Source organism: Lepidochelys kempii, chromosome 7, assembly GCF_965140285.1.
Source record: "Lepidochelys kempii isolate rLepKem1 chromosome 7, rLepKem1.hap1, whole genome shotgun sequence".
NCBI classification, from domain to species: Eukaryota; Metazoa; Chordata; order Testudines; family Cheloniidae; genus Lepidochelys; species Lepidochelys kempii.
Window position 1 is genome coordinate 36,058,530 of NC_136386.1, and position 15,274 is coordinate 36,073,803.

General features: G+C 42.1%; 1 protein-coding gene across 3 annotated transcripts in view; it reads left to right on the forward strand.

Moving 5' to 3' along the window:
* The window catches only part of NUP210 (nucleoporin 210), a 117,703-nt gene that overhangs the window by 80,199 nt on the left and 22,230 nt on the right, over window positions 1-15,274 (forward strand). For 2 of the 3 annotated variants that reach the window (XM_073352190.2, XM_073352191.2), the window contains exons 24-30: window positions 461-523; window positions 1,262-1,441; window positions 3,998-4,078; window positions 6,133-6,264; window positions 6,489-6,647; window positions 11,436-11,527; window positions 15,035-15,209. In XM_073352190.2, the coding sequence (XP_073208291.2) occupies window positions 461-523; window positions 1,262-1,441; window positions 3,998-4,078; window positions 6,133-6,264; window positions 6,489-6,647; window positions 11,436-11,527; window positions 15,035-15,209 (882 nt within the window). The remainder of the gene's footprint in view (window positions 1-460; window positions 524-1,261; window positions 1,442-3,997; window positions 4,079-6,132; window positions 6,265-6,488; window positions 6,648-11,435; window positions 11,528-15,034; window positions 15,210-15,274) is intronic. The other variant, XM_073352193.2, reaches the window with a different exon arrangement.

Here is a 15,274-nt window from a genome sequence, read left to right on the forward strand (position 1 = left end):
TAGCCTTCCAATTGGCCCTTTTGGTCAGATGCCCACTCCCTTTCTTTTACGTATGCAGGGAGACTTTTTAACCCTTTACAGGTAAAGCAAGTAGAGAACAACTACCAAGAGGGATTTATAGCTAACTGGCTGGGTGTCCATAAAAGGGAGCAACCCCTCCCCCCGAACCCGCTTTCATTTATATCAGGCACAATCTGCATTTTTTTCCCTGTAAAATACCTGAAAAAAATATTTTTATTTTCAAAATGTGTCCAAAAACTACTCTCCAACAGCATTTGAGAAGTGTAGTAGTACTTCTCTGCAAACATTGCTAAGGGCCTGGGGTTAACAGCACTTTCTAGAGGCTTAGCTTGCTCAGGCTAAGCAAGTTGCCACACACACCTGTATATGCTGTTCAGAAGCATAATTCATCTAAATCAGATAGTGGTGAGAACACAAATGTTTGTGCTTTCATTTCTAGGTCTTTCCTCCATTTAGGCTACTGCCGAGAAAAGTTACTCTGATCATAGGAGCAGTGATTCAGGTGAGGTATTTTTAGATTTGGTCCACTGTAATTCCTGTTTGAGAAGTTGTTCTAATACATTATTAGAGAAGTGCTAACTGCTTTGCTTCCATGATACTATCTTAATTTTTTGTTGTTGTTTTTCTTTTTGGTGGATGTTGATATTTAGCTTGGTAACATAGCTACATTCATACCAGAACTCCTCTCCAGCACAGAGGCCAGTTGAATGTCTTCACACTTGACCACCTTTCTGTTCTAGCATATAGTCAGGACAATGTTTCAGTATTTCTCACTCGAATGAAAAGCCAGCCCTCCCAGGATGAGTGGTGATGTTCAGTAAACCTGTCACCAATATAAAACTGACAGCTGTGGGCTAAGTACACAAAGCAAGGCACAGAGCAGAGTCACTCCACCTGCGAGGAATACAGGGAGGCAGAATTGCTCCTTAAAATCCCTGGCATGGGGATGCAGCATGCGTGTTGCAACAACCCTTTATGTGTTTAGCTTCTTGTCCCCATTTCCAGCTCCCCATGCACTGGTCCTCCTCCATGTGCTGGTGTGTGAGCTAGATGGGGGTCTGGGTGCTGCTGGGGGAGTAGAGATGCCCATCCATTTGTCCTTGTGCAGTCTGTGCAAAAAAAGGAAGCTACGAGTAGCCTCCCCCTCTATTGTGCACCCTGGCCCTGTGAAAATATTAACTAGAGCAGAGTTGTGATGGATGCAAACTATTGATGAGCATTGGTCTCTGTGTAACTACAGATTACTTCAGAAGGAGGCCCTCAACCTCAGTCCAACATAATTTTCTCCATCAGTGATGAGAGGATTGCATCAGTGAACAGCACTGGCCTTGTAAGAGGAGAGGCAGTTGGAAATGGGACAGTAACTGGAGTGGTTCAAGCTGTTGATGCAGAGACTGGGCAAATTGTGGTGGTGTCGCAGGTAACACTTTATCATCTCATGTGTCACAGAACCAGTTAATGTTAATCTTGGTTTAGTGCATGGACTGTGTCCAAAATCAAAAATAAAATCTTGTTACAATAACTTCACTGGTTCCATTGGGATAAAAGTAGCGATTTCTTACTCCCCAGATTGTGATTTAGTGCATTCACTTTGGAACGTGAGCAATATGTTCAATATATCCTTAAATTGTGCATCTCACCACCTGAAAGTTGAGTTCTGCACAAAACCCAGGGCGATCTCATGACATTTGACATCTGTAGGCTTGACTGGTAAAACTGCCGAAAGAATCCGTCCAGACCAGTCCTGCCACAGTAACAAAGGTCGAGACTGCTGATACCTAGAAGTTACCCTGTGGTTGCCTGGAAGGGGTTTTTATTTTCCCCTTGAGGTTCATGGCTTCCTTAGATAACAGGTCACCTTCTGAAGTATCTCAGTCAGCTGCTAAGTTTGTGGGGGAGTGAAGCAAGACCAGAGTTAGTCCTCTGCTGTAGTCTGTGCCATGCTGCCAGGTACAGGCAATGAAACCCAGGAACTGCTCCTGTTGGTGCCAGTAGTGAGGGCAATGGCTAAGCCTGGAGGTGGATGCAGGCAGACAGGTAGAGGCCTGCTTCTAAAGCAGAAAAAGTGCAATGTTCTCTAGGGTGTGGCACATGAGTCTCATAGCTCTTTGTCTTTGTGTTTGTCTGAGCTAGGGTTCGGGCAACTAGTGCACAGCAAAGTTCTTTGGCCTTAATGGGGGGCACAGGGAGATTCCCAGGTGAGACAAGCAATGGAGACAGATCAGAATTTTGTTAAAGGATTTGGTATGTCTGTAACTCAGGGACAGCAATGTCTGCCTGTGGCTTCTGCAAGGGAGCAGATTGAACTAGGAAACCAAATCTCCTACCTTCTGACCACCAGGTCTGGTCCTGTCCCCACAACTATACTTCAGCGACAAAACTCTGGGAATGACAGGAGATGCAAAGAAGAGAAATCACCAAGTTTCACATCTATCTACCGCTCATTCTTACTCTTTCCTATTCTCGTTCTCCATTCCACCCTTCTCCCCTTAGTTCTCTTCTTCCTATGTTTCCATTTTGTGATTGGCTGGCTCCTTTTCTGTCTTGCACTGTTACTCTCCCCATCTGGGATCACTCACTTGTCTTCCTCCTGGAGACCCCATCTTCTCCTTCTTGGTCCTGCTAGTCATCAACTCTGTAGTCTTGAGCAAAGACTATTTTTTAAGTAGTGCTGTTGAAGAGCATAGCACCATACAGACATGTTGGAAGACATGGCTTCTTCCCCTGGTAGTTTACAATCTATCTTGCTGTCAAATTGACAATCATACTGAATTATGCCAATGTGTATATTGGTCTTCTGCGATAGACACATCCTCTACAAATTAGACTTCAGTACAGTAGGTAAGTAAACACATTCCATATTTTATCTAAGCCAGAATTACGCAGCAATCTCCAGACCACGTCCATTTAAAACACCACTCCATTCTCATCAGGGTGCCTTTTAAATTAATCACCAACTAATATGTATGTGTGACTTTGTTTTTCCCCTTCTGCCATAGTGGTTTTTTCAGTCTGAGAACGTAAATCCTCTCATGTTGTTAGGACTTTACTCAGCTGGATTTTGATGTGTCCTTTTATGGATAAGCATTCTGTACTGAGTTGACTTTGATTTGACATTGGATTTATAGTGTATTGATTTATATCAAGTCTGTGATTTCATCTGTTGTGTCAGAGGATTTCAGTTAAACTGCAAGGATTTTTTTTCCTTCAATTTTTTTCTGCAAATTTGTTCGTTGTTTTTTACGGGGAGAATAAAAGAACCAAGTCATAGCAGTTCATTACAGTGTGTGTGTGGGGGGGGGAGGGGAAGCAGTTGGTTTGTTTGCACACTTCCATTTTAATCAGGATCACACAAACAAAAAAATCTACCAAATGAATCATTTTTATTTCTTATTGGAAAGACATTTCTGTCACGCTATCTTTTTAAAAAACAGTGTATTCTTTTAAACTTTAACACTTGGTGCGAGAGGTTTTGAAGACACACATGCCAGTGAAACACACTTGTTATGGGGAGAAGCGTAATCCTTTTGTCACCAGCTGCATCATAAAACCAGGTGTTTTAAAGCTTGTTATCTCTGCTTGAAGTCAGCGGTTCCAGTCGTTCAGGTAACAAGATCAGTTCCCCGGACAAAGATCCTGGCTGTGCCCACTGCCTCCCATTTGTTTGTACCTTAGGCTGGTCCAACCCCAGCCTTGCAATTTTGAGGCAACTGGGGTGGATCCAGTGCAGTGGTTCATTACAGAGGCCCTGATCCTGCACTGAGCTTTGTGCAGACAGAAGGCTCTGCTGTGTGAACCTCAGGGTAGCCTACGGTAATCAAGGGCAAGCCTGAAGTCCCTGCTTTGATATGTATAGGTTGGGAACTTGTCATCTAGCTAATACTAAAAATCTAGTTCACAGAGGTCATTAAATGAAATGGTCAGAGGTCATTAAATGAAATGGTCTGCCTCTTACAGAGCTTTTTTTTCTTTTTAGGACAAAGTAGAAGTTGAAGTAGTACGGCTTGTGGCTATTAGAATCCGTGCACCCATTACACGAATGAAAACGAGTACTCAGGTTAGCTGAATTACACTTAGAGTTCTTTCTCTCCCACTCTTTTTGTTTGTTTATTTTGATATTTAATTTTCAAAGGAAATGTGCTAATGAGGATTACAAAGAAAAGGTTATTAGTTTAGTTGAAAAGCATTTTCACATCAACCAACCAAAGTTCTAAGCTTGATCTGGTGGAATAAAACATTAACTCATGATTTTTTAAATTAATTAAATGGTGATGCAAACCCTCATTCACTTCTCTGTGTTATTCTGGGCATCTTCCTATTTAACCTAATTAGACACTATTTATTTGTGCCACAATAAAGCATATGCTCTTACACCAGGGGTGGGCATGGGGCCACATCTGGCCCTCAAGCTCCCGCCAGGAGGTGGGGTTGAGGTCTTGCCCCACTCTGCGTGGCTCCCGGAAGCAGTGGCATGTCCGGCCTCTGGATCCTATGCATAGGGGGCTCTGCACGCTGCCCCCATCCCAAGCACTGCCCCCGCAGCTCCCATTGGCTGGTAACTGCAGCTAATGGGAGTTGCTGGGGTGGCGCCTGCAGACAGGGCAGTGTGCAGAGCTGCCTAGCCGAACCTCCACATAGGAGCCAGAGGGGGGACATGCCACCGTTTCTGGGAGCTGCTTGAGGTAAGTGCTGCCCGGAATCTGCCCCCCTGACCACCTCCCACGCCCCAACCCCCTGCCCCAGCCCTGATCCCCCTCCCACCCTCCAAACCCCTCAGTTCCAGCCTGGAGCACAGTCCTGCACCCCCAACCCCTCATCCCCAGCCCCACCGCAGAGCCCACACCCCCAGCTGGAGCCCTCATGCCCTCCCGCACCCCAGCCCCCAATTTTGTGAGCATTTATGGCCCTCCATACAATTTCCATACACAGATGTGGCCCTCGGGCCAAAAAGTTTGTCCACCCCTGTCTTACACTCATGCTTCTTCATCTTTAATGATAGCTGCTCCTTTAAGACAGAGTTTCTCCAACCACAAGGAGACTCTGACTTCTTTCAAGAGAGGATCATGCAAAAAGGGTGCAAACAGGAAGAAAAGGAATGCTTTTTCTGTTCTTGCTTTGGACTTGCTAGAGCCAGAACTCAATGTAGAACCAAATACGAGCAATCTGCCATGTTGGCATGACCACCAGGAAATCTTTTCATTTGGAGATGGGTTGTCCGGTTTATCCTCCTTTCAGGAAAATATGTAGTATGTCCACTAAGTCCAGACTGGCTCTAGTATTTCAAAATATGGGACCTCGACCAATTGCTTTGAGAGACTATTTCAGTCTTAGTCATGTCACTGTTAGGAAGCTGTTTCCAATATTTAATCTAAATCGTTTCTTAATTTCATCCCATAAAGCCTAGTTACGTACTTGTACCAGGCTAAATAATAATTCTCCTTGCTTGGTATTTTCACCTTCTGGATATTTATTATATGTATATGATGTTGTCGCAAACCATGGGCATAGGGGAAGGAGCGGGTTGAAGCAAACAGCCAATCAGCAAAGAGGAGAGAATGCCTAGTGAAAACAGTAGCGAATGTAAGAATGTGTAAGACGTTTCTGTTGTTAAGGGGACCACATAGGATGAGTGCCTCCTCCATATGACCAGCTGCTGAGGCTTCTGATGAAATGAATCAGCACTTGGTTGTGGTAGACCCTCTTACCAAAGGGAATGGTTTAAAGCTCTTTAATGCAAAAAGATATTGTCATTGTGAGAGTCCTGTACATGATATCACTTTAAAGGTGCACTTGGTAACCCAATATTTTTAAAAAGTGTTATTTCTTTTCAGGTTTCAGAGTAGCAGCTGTGTTAGTCTGTATCCGCAAAAAGAAAAGGAGTACTTGTGGCACCTTAGGGACTAACAAATTTATTTGAGCTGTAGCTCACGCTCAGATAAATTTGTTAGTCTCTAAGGTGCCACAAGTACTCCTTTTCTTTTTGTGGAAACCTCTTCAGTTGGCTTGGGAATTTTGTGTTGAGTTACTGTGTTCCTTCCTTACTTGTGTAACTAATTTCTGTCCCAAAGTTGCACCTTTTTCAAGCAAAGCTCCGTTTTTATCTGCTTTCAGATGCCAGTTTATGTGATGGGCATCACCAGTAATCAGACCCCTTTCTCGTTTGGCAATGCATTGCCAGGATTAATGTTTCACTGGTCTGTCACCAAGAGGGATATCCTGGACATCAAGACAAGACACAATGAAGTAAATTCTACTGTGGGCCCCGAAATGGATGGGGGGGGGTGTGAGAGAGAGAGCATGCCCCTTTTTTTGTAATGCTTAAACTTCCCCAGGATGGGAATTGAGGAGATCCACTGCCTCCATTTGCTCAAGAGGAGGGTACCCACATCAGGGGCAAAGATGGAATTTCTTTCTTGTCAACTCCAAGTATTTCCTTGAACACAGTTAATGAGTATTTCCTATTTCAGGCTTTTCTTCAGCTTCCAGCAAAATATAATTTTGCTATGGATGTTTATGGCAGAGCAAAGGGAAGAACAGGGCTGAAGGTCGTTGTGAAAGCCCTTGATCCTACTGCTGAACAGTTTCGCAGCCTGGAAGGAGAGCTGTCAGATGAAATCCAAATTCAGGTAAAATGTTCTGGTTAGCTTGTCTCATTTTAAACAAGAAACTACAGTATTAATCAATATTACAGGTCTGAATTAAATACTTTAGAGCAAGGAATGCAGTTGTAAAGATGGGTTTCAGAGTAACAGCCGTGTTAGTCTGTATTCGCAAAAAGAAAAGGAGTACTTGTGGCACCTTAGAGACTAACCAATTTATTAGAGCATAAGCTTTCGTGAGCTACAGCTCACTTCATCAGATGCATCTGATGAAGTGAGCTGTAGCTCACGAAAGCTTATGCTCTAATAAATTGGTTAGTCTCTAAGGTGCCACAAGTACTCCTTTTCTTGTTGTAAAGATGCAGTTCCAGTCTAAGCTGCCACTAGATATTGGTGCATAGGTGGCATCTCCCACTACTAAGAGAGGAGATACCCATCTATTAATTTGGTGTTAAGTGTTGAGCATTCCTTCCCTGATGGTGTCTGAATGTAATTTTGCTGAATTTTCTTTTTAGATGGGACAGTACTGGAAGTGCCTTTTGATTGGCTGTGGTATTAAGAAAAAGTAGCCTTTAACATGCTATGGCAAGTGGCTCTTTCAAACTACATGTCAGGGGCCCCAGTACGATATAGATTAATTTTGTGTCATGGTGGTGCACTATCACTGCAGGCCATATAATGATTTCTTCAGGTCTTCAGTGCCATTTTACCAGTGTGGTCTGATCTTAGTAACATGGATTTAGAAGGGTTTTCTGGATAGTAACCTAGATCCATATCATGCCTACTAGATCCACTCAGAGAAAGAATTTCACCTTCACCACCCTGGGGTCCACAGATGTGGTATTTAGGGGACAAAATCCAGCTCTCAGGGGGCCAATGTGGGGAGAGCATCTCCACCCCCTGGATTTTACCACAGGTGGGAATGATCTGAGCAACATATATTATAAACAATGTGATGGAAATTTCAGTGTTGTCTTTTGAAACAGTGAGTAAGGTCGCTGTTGCTGTGAGTCGAGAATAAATGTTGGGAGAATCCAGTGAAGAAATGTTAGAAAAGTATACCATTTTAGTCAAATGTCTAGGTTCACTGTGAAGAGAAATGAGTATTCTTCAAGAAATGAGACACCAGCATTTACCCCCCTCCTCACAAGCTGTTATGTTGAAAAGCCAGCTGTGCCTGGCTTTTGACAAGAGAGACTAAATCTTCCCAAATTCTAAAATGTAAACACCGCTGTTGCCTATTATTAAAAACCATATTTTAAAAGTTTCTCTAAAATTGCAGGCTTTGCATTTTCACCTTTGCTCCTAAGTGACAATACGTCAAATGTGCACAGTATGTTGTTACAGATAAGTTATGAACAGCAACAGTTTGTGAATATTTTTTTTTCTTTTCAGTTTATAGCAGGGAAACATTTCAACCCTGTTTTTGCAAACATGCATGTGAGCAACTTTGCCTTTCAAGTAGGCCCATTAAAGCCACATGATTAAAGTTATTCACACGCATAAGTGATTGCAGGATTCTGCCCTTATTACAGAAGTATGTTTTACATCATATTAAAGCACAAGGTGGTGCAAGAATTAACACAATCTTCTTTATCTGCCAGTTACTATGCTTCTCATTCTTAAATCTTGGCATATATTGTGGAATGGTGGGTTAGCATTGTTTGCCTATGGGTTTCGTGGTTAATATGTCAACATAATCAAATTAAAAATGTCAAAGGTGGATGTAGAAAGCTATTAATATTTTAATACTGGCCCTTTTTTTTTTTTAAAAGGTCATTTGAGGTCTTGACTCTAGTGCAGTGTCAGACTTACTATATAAGTGATGGTGTTGATAAGAAGTTGGAAGCTTCATGAGTCAATTGTAGTTTCTTAGCTGGATTCTTGATACTCATTGTTAGCAGCACCCTGAAATTCAAATGGTGCATTTCAAGGTCTTTAAGTTGCAAACCACTTGAATGGGGGGGGGGGGGGGAAATCGTTCCCCTTTTTAAAATGAATGGCTATTCTGTACACTGGTTTAAATTTTTATTCTTTAACGCCACACCTGGATATAATGAACACTACAAAGTATCATTCAAAAATGAGCGTGTTGGCAACTTCCCTCTTTTGTGATTCTTTTTTTTCCCCTTGCCTGTGTAAGGGCTAAATGCTGCTCACTTTAATCAAGCAGGAAGACCCAACCCTGTGACATGCCTCCCACTTCCTCAGAAATGCTGCGCACCCTCAGCTTCCATCACCTTTAATGAGAGCTGGGGACTCTCCGGAGGTGCTCAGGGTCATGTGGCTGCAAGTACTACTGATTAGGATGCATGTCCTGCTCTGTTCTATAAATACATTCACCTTTTTGTCCTATGATAAAGGTTTGAGGCTCACTGTCCCTTGCATAATACCAGCAGTTTTCACACACTGTGATCCGTGGACCCTATAGAATTTGTTGGTGTTCTCCAGAGAGCTGGCTGGTGACTTGGTGCTGGCTCCTTCTCCTTGTTCCTGCGACTAAATCACATGAAAAGACCATTACAAATGCAGCAGAGACATATAATTTCTAAGGGAGCAGTCACTGTAGTTGCCCCAGAGATGATGTGCAATCACTAATGAGAGGGGAGTGGCCCATGTGAGTTTGGATGCAAGGAGGAAGGTATCCATGACACAATCTCATTATCAAAATGTGGCCCACACTATGAAAGAGCTTGTAAATCCCTGTATAATATAATAGTCTACAGTCTGAAAATGCTGCATCTTTTGAAAAACCGTCTCCATTTACAAAGAAATTGTCATGTATGAACTGCTTTGTGCATGTTGAGAAATTGGAGGCCCACTCCTGTGGTGTTTCATGGGGCAAAACTCACCCTGATATTAATAGTAGTTTCGTCCAGCCCTTCTTTCCACCATCCAAAAATAGTGTGGGTGAGCACATGTGTGTATAATTAAGGCTGCAAGTGCATTACGGAGGTCATGGATTCTGTGACTTTCCATGACTTCTCCAGCGGCTGGTGCTGACCCAGGGGCTGCCCAAGCCTGGCAGCCCCTTGGGCAGCAGCAGTTTGGGTGGGGGTGGAGGGGGCGCTCAGAACTAAGGGCAGAAGTTTGGAGGGCGTGGGGGGGGCACTTACCTAGGTGGGGGGCCCCCTGTAGCCCATGAGGGGCAGTGGGGTCTCTGCGCTGCTCATGCCCGCAGGCCCTGACCCCGCAGCTCCCATTGGCTCTGGTTCTTGGCCAACAGCAGCTGTGGCAGCCAGTGCTTGTGGCAGGAGCAGCGAGTGGAGGAGCCCCTGTCTCCAATGCCTAAGAGCTGCAGGGACAGAACCGGTAGGAAGCCCCACCAAGCCCCCTCCCCCAGTAACTGTGGGGATACTGGGTCACCTCTAAACCGCTTCTGTCCCCCGAGCACTCCGACCCCCCTGCCCAAGTTTTAGTCACAGTGGGTGTTTTTAGTAAAAGTCATGGACGGGTCACAGGCCCATGAACTTTTGCTAATGGCCTGTGACCTGTCCATGACTTTTACTAAAAATACTCCTGACTAAAACATAGCCTTATGTATAATATACATGTACATGTGTGCATATATGTGTATACAATAAACTTATGATTGAATTGCTCCACATCTACAGACTCTCTAGCATGACATCATTTCCTTGTACTGAGAAACAATTGGGAAATACAACATATATGCTTATAGAAGTGCATTTTTTTTACAGGAATAACGGGCACAAAATATACTATGTAGCATAAGCGAGAACCTCCATATGTGATCTTTAATCTCATATTTCTCTGATTTTTCCACTACTTCATATAATAGAAATATTTAAAAGCTGCTTTAAATTTTAATTTTTCAAAAGATTTTTAACACCTTATTGCAAATTCCTTCTAATGAATTCAATCTAAAACACAAAGCTGGGGAAAATACAGGCAGACAATGCTCTGTCCAGAGATCTAATCTGTCCACAATAAATTGAGAAGCCATACTTTTTCTCATCATCTACATAAATACAAATCTCCCACTTCAGAGAGAAACAGGGAGCTTATGTATTAAATAGGTGATTTTTATTTTCATTGCAGTTCGTTCTGTTTGCCTTGCTAATATTTTTTTTTTCTTCAACTGTACATCTTTTCAGTATGCCGTACATAGAATCATAGAAGTCGTAGAAATGTAGGACTGGAAGGTACCTTGAGAGATCATTTAGTTCAGCCTCCCATGCAAGGAAGGATGAAGTAAAGCTAGACCATCCCTGACAGGTGTTTGTTCAAACTGTTCTTAAAAACCTCCAGTGATAGGAATTTCACAACCTTCCTTGGAAGTCTATTCCAGAAATCAACTATCCTTATAATTAGAAAGTTTTTCCTAATATCTAATCTAAATCGCCATTACTGCAGAATAAGCCAGTTATTTCTTGTCCTATGTTCGGTGAAATGGAGAACAGTTGACCACAGTCCTCTTTGTAACAGACCGTAACATGCATGAGGACTATTATCAGGTCCCCCAGGTCTTCTTTTCTCGAGACCAAACATGCCCAGGTTTTTTTTAAACATTTCTTCATAAGTCACATTTTCTAAACCTTTTATCACTTTTGTTGCTCTCATCTGGACTGTCTCACATTTATTCACATCGTTCCTAAACTAGTGCACAATTTGTTAATCCTGTATATTAAAATATAGTTAAGGTTTTATCACTACGAAGGTCTTGTTCTTATGTCCCTATTTTGTGTTCCTTTTCTTAATTTTGTTTTGGAAGAGGAAGAAAAAAATAGAAGTAAATGTTCCTCAGTAGCTAGCTGCTTGTAGAAATAAACAAGGCTAGTTTTTATTTTCCAGGTATTTGATAAACTACTTCTAGTTACTCCACAAGTGGATGCAGAGCAGATCTTAATGTCACCTAACTCATTTATTAAACTTCAAACAAACAGGTAAGTGGTAATTTTTTACAGTGTGTCAGCAATTTATTGAAGCTATAAAGTATAAGTCTAGATGTTTAAAATAACTTTTTTGGGGCTGTTTCGTTTAAGGATGTACAGGGAGATGATTTTTTTTTTTTTTTAATATTGAAGGATTTATCTGATGATTAGTAGCCCTTTATCTCTACATTCGTTTTCTATCAAATCTTGTACTGGTCTTTCCTTGGTTAGAAAGCAATACCTACACAGTCGTATAGGTATAAGAACTTTTAGGTCTTGGTTTTAAGAGGTGCTGGGAATCTGTAGCTGACTTTAACTTGCGTTGTGGGTACTCAGCACTTCTGAAAACCAGCTTCTTGATGGTTTTTCTGACTGAGCGGCTGGGACTAGATCGTGAGAGCAGAAAGTGTTTTACCTAAAGACCACAACTTAAATCCACTGATAGTTGGTAACATACTACATTTTTGTTTACTAAACTTTCACATCACCATGGTAAAATCTGCATTTTGTTTCTTAAAAATAATAAATACTGATTTTTGTCTCTTGAGATTTTTTACATGTCACGGTTACGCAAAATGATTGTATTTTGAGAAGTAGCAGTGTAAAAAAATGGCATGTCATTCCAGATGTATTATTTCTTAATGATTTCCAGCTCTAGTTTGTACAGTTTACAACTAAGAAAGACTATTTTTTTGGCCCAGCCAGACTTGATCTGTAAGTCTGGCTCATGTATTATCACTAGTAACGCTGGTCTTGGTTACACGTCTGTAACTCTGTCTTCAATAGGATTACAGAGGTGTAATTGGGAGGTTGGGGACAGCAGGACAGGATTTTGCCCTTCATTTGGAACTTAGTTAACATCTCTCATGATGGCTTGTGAGTCCGAAAAGAAACCTGCTTTCATTCCCAATTGCTAACACTGGTGATACAGTTATTCAGCTATAGGGATTGAAAAAAGCAGAAATGTTTTTTCTACCAAAGTCAGGAAACAGATCTGCTGAGTAAGGAGGTGCCATTTTTTATATTGTCACTTTTCAAAGAAATGTTCTTTAAACTTTTTTCAAGCTTGATATAGTTTGTCTTAGCGTCTGAAAATTTCAAGCCCAGTGCTAGAAAGGGGCAGCTACTTTCCACAGGGGATTTACCCAGGGGGTCAGGACAGATGGTGTTTGCACCACTGCTTTCTCCAGGGGAGGAAAGCTTTAAAGTTTGACAGGGCTGCATCATCCTTTGGCTGCCTGAGGCATGATGCGCTGAATTCATTCATGTGTCTTAACAGTGAATACATTAATTAATCAAAACCCAGTCCTGGTGCTGTAAACACCATGCAATAAAGGATCTCCTCCCCCCACCCCACCCCAAAAAACCCCCAGCAGAGTTAACAAGATACATTCATACATGAACAGTCCCATGAGTTTAATTGTAATCCTTGTTCTCCTTCCCCCAACTTCCCTCCATTACTCTCATATTATCAGCTGTGGTGTTATTTCTAACATCTAGTGTATTCTTTCTAAACCTCATATCCTTGCTCATACTGAATAGTACCTTACTCAACACATAGCACTGGTGGAGATGATGAGACTCCTCATGATGTAAAGTGAGTAAGAGTATCAGAATCTGCCATTTAGCCTATAAGTTATCAGGGACAAGAACCGTGTGTCTTGTTCTCTAAATGGCCTAGCACACTTGGTATGGTCAATAAATTAAAATAATCCTTATGGCTCCCTGTCCTCTCCTCTTAAGGCTTTTTGTGGTTGCTCTGAGCAGATGAAGGCCCAACCAATGAAGAATATTTTGCATACTCCTTTTCATTGCACACCTCCCGCAATGGTCGGACCATTTCCACTATCCGGTATTCTGCATCCTGGGATATTCCTGTCACAGTTCAGGGCAACTGCACATATATTCTCCCCTCGTGGTCCCCCAAAGGAATCTTCTCTAGGCTTCTGCCTTCTCGGCCTTCATCTCTTTTGGGTAGAGACCCAAATCTCTCTCCCTCCTGACTGGGAGTTTTCCAGACTCCACTGTTCCTTCTTTACACAGGGATATTCCCAGCAAGCGAAACTGCCTAACCAGGCCAGTGTCTGTGCTTGGCTTTCTCGCCAAAGGCTATGAACAGCATAATTGACCGCAGTTACATGTTACCACACAGCTCTTTGTGAGCAAGCACATTTATTCTTGAGGTGAAAGCATTGCAGAGTAGACATATAAAAACAATAAAAGAATCTACACACATGCTAAAAGCTTACCACAGGTCATCCATCAGTCTTAGGGGACTATACTAGATCAAGTCTTTCCAACTGTTCTGCAAGTATCGAGGCCCCCTTTGGACAGAAAGTTCTGACTGTTGACTGGATCAGAAAGAAGGCCTTGAGTCAGTTTAAACTCAGGCTATTTATCCAAAAGTCCTTTCTTTTGTCTGTTGGCCTCAGGAGAATCCAGTTTAAACTAGTATATGTAAGCCTCTCTGGGAAGTGATACCTTGGGGGGCGGAGGAGAGATAAAACAACCAGGCTGATTCCCCTTAATCACCACTCACAGTTTCGGTTCCTAGAGGAGCTATGGTCATCCTTCTGCATGAAGAAAAACATAATCATACATAAACCATTCATTTAAAACAATGGACCCTAAAGATGCTCTGTGGGGTTGCAATATCTGTCACATCTCCCCCAGAGAGGTTACATACAATCCCAGCCCACAATAACACATAAACTAAGGCCTTTCAAGGAGAGTGCAGGAAGTTGCCATATCTGTCACAGCACCACCAGAAACAGTTTATCCCGTGGTGTAATCAAGCCTGGCACCTTCACTATTTGACCAGCCAGTAAGGACCATCAGGATACAGTTTTCATGTTGGGTTCCACAGAAGGAAAATGCTGTATTCTCAGTTGAATGGAAAAATGCATTGGGGGCAGGGGGGGAGAAGAGAAGGTTGTTTATATGTACTGTAGAACATTTGTAAGTGGTTCTTAAAAATATCCAATGAGTCAGAATGCCTGCTAATTGGAGTTTATACGTTTGCTCACTTTACATATTAATATGCTAATACCATGGAGTGTTTTATTCTAAAAATTAACCTTGTGTACAATTAATTTTCAGGAAACTGTTGAGAACTACTTAGTCATGTCCCTGTCTTTATCTTTAATACCAGCGTTGACCCTGGTAGACTAGTCTGCTACTGAATACTGTTGACAGAAAATGTCTGTGAAAGCCCATGCTGTACCCTTATACATTAATATTCTGAATCGAGTTCACGTCAGTGAATGATGACACTGTAAGGTAATGGACAGCAAGTGGATTTTAATATATGCCCAAGCATAGATAAGACTTTTTCCAGGAAGGCTTGAATCAGGATCTGAACACTTGATTCTTAGATTAGATTACAGTGCTTTGTGGCTTTATAGCAAAAACACGGTAAACACACACATCAGATAGCACTAGTTTACGCTTGGTTTAAATAAATCTGGTTGTAAATGTAGATTTTTTTTTTTTAAAGCTCTCTGTTTTTGCTTTATCAAGGGACAGAGTAGCTTCCCTGAGTTACCGTGTCCTGGATGGTCCCAGTAAAGTTCCTGTTGTACAGATCGATGAGAGAGGCTTTCTGAACTCGGGGTCCTTGATAGGATCATCAACAATTGAAATAATTTCCCAAGAGCCATTTGGAATCAACCAGACCATTGTAGTTGCCGTTAAGGTAGTATTTTTCCCTTTATCTTCACTAGTGTCAGAACACAATTAAGGCTAATGCAGTTTCGTCCG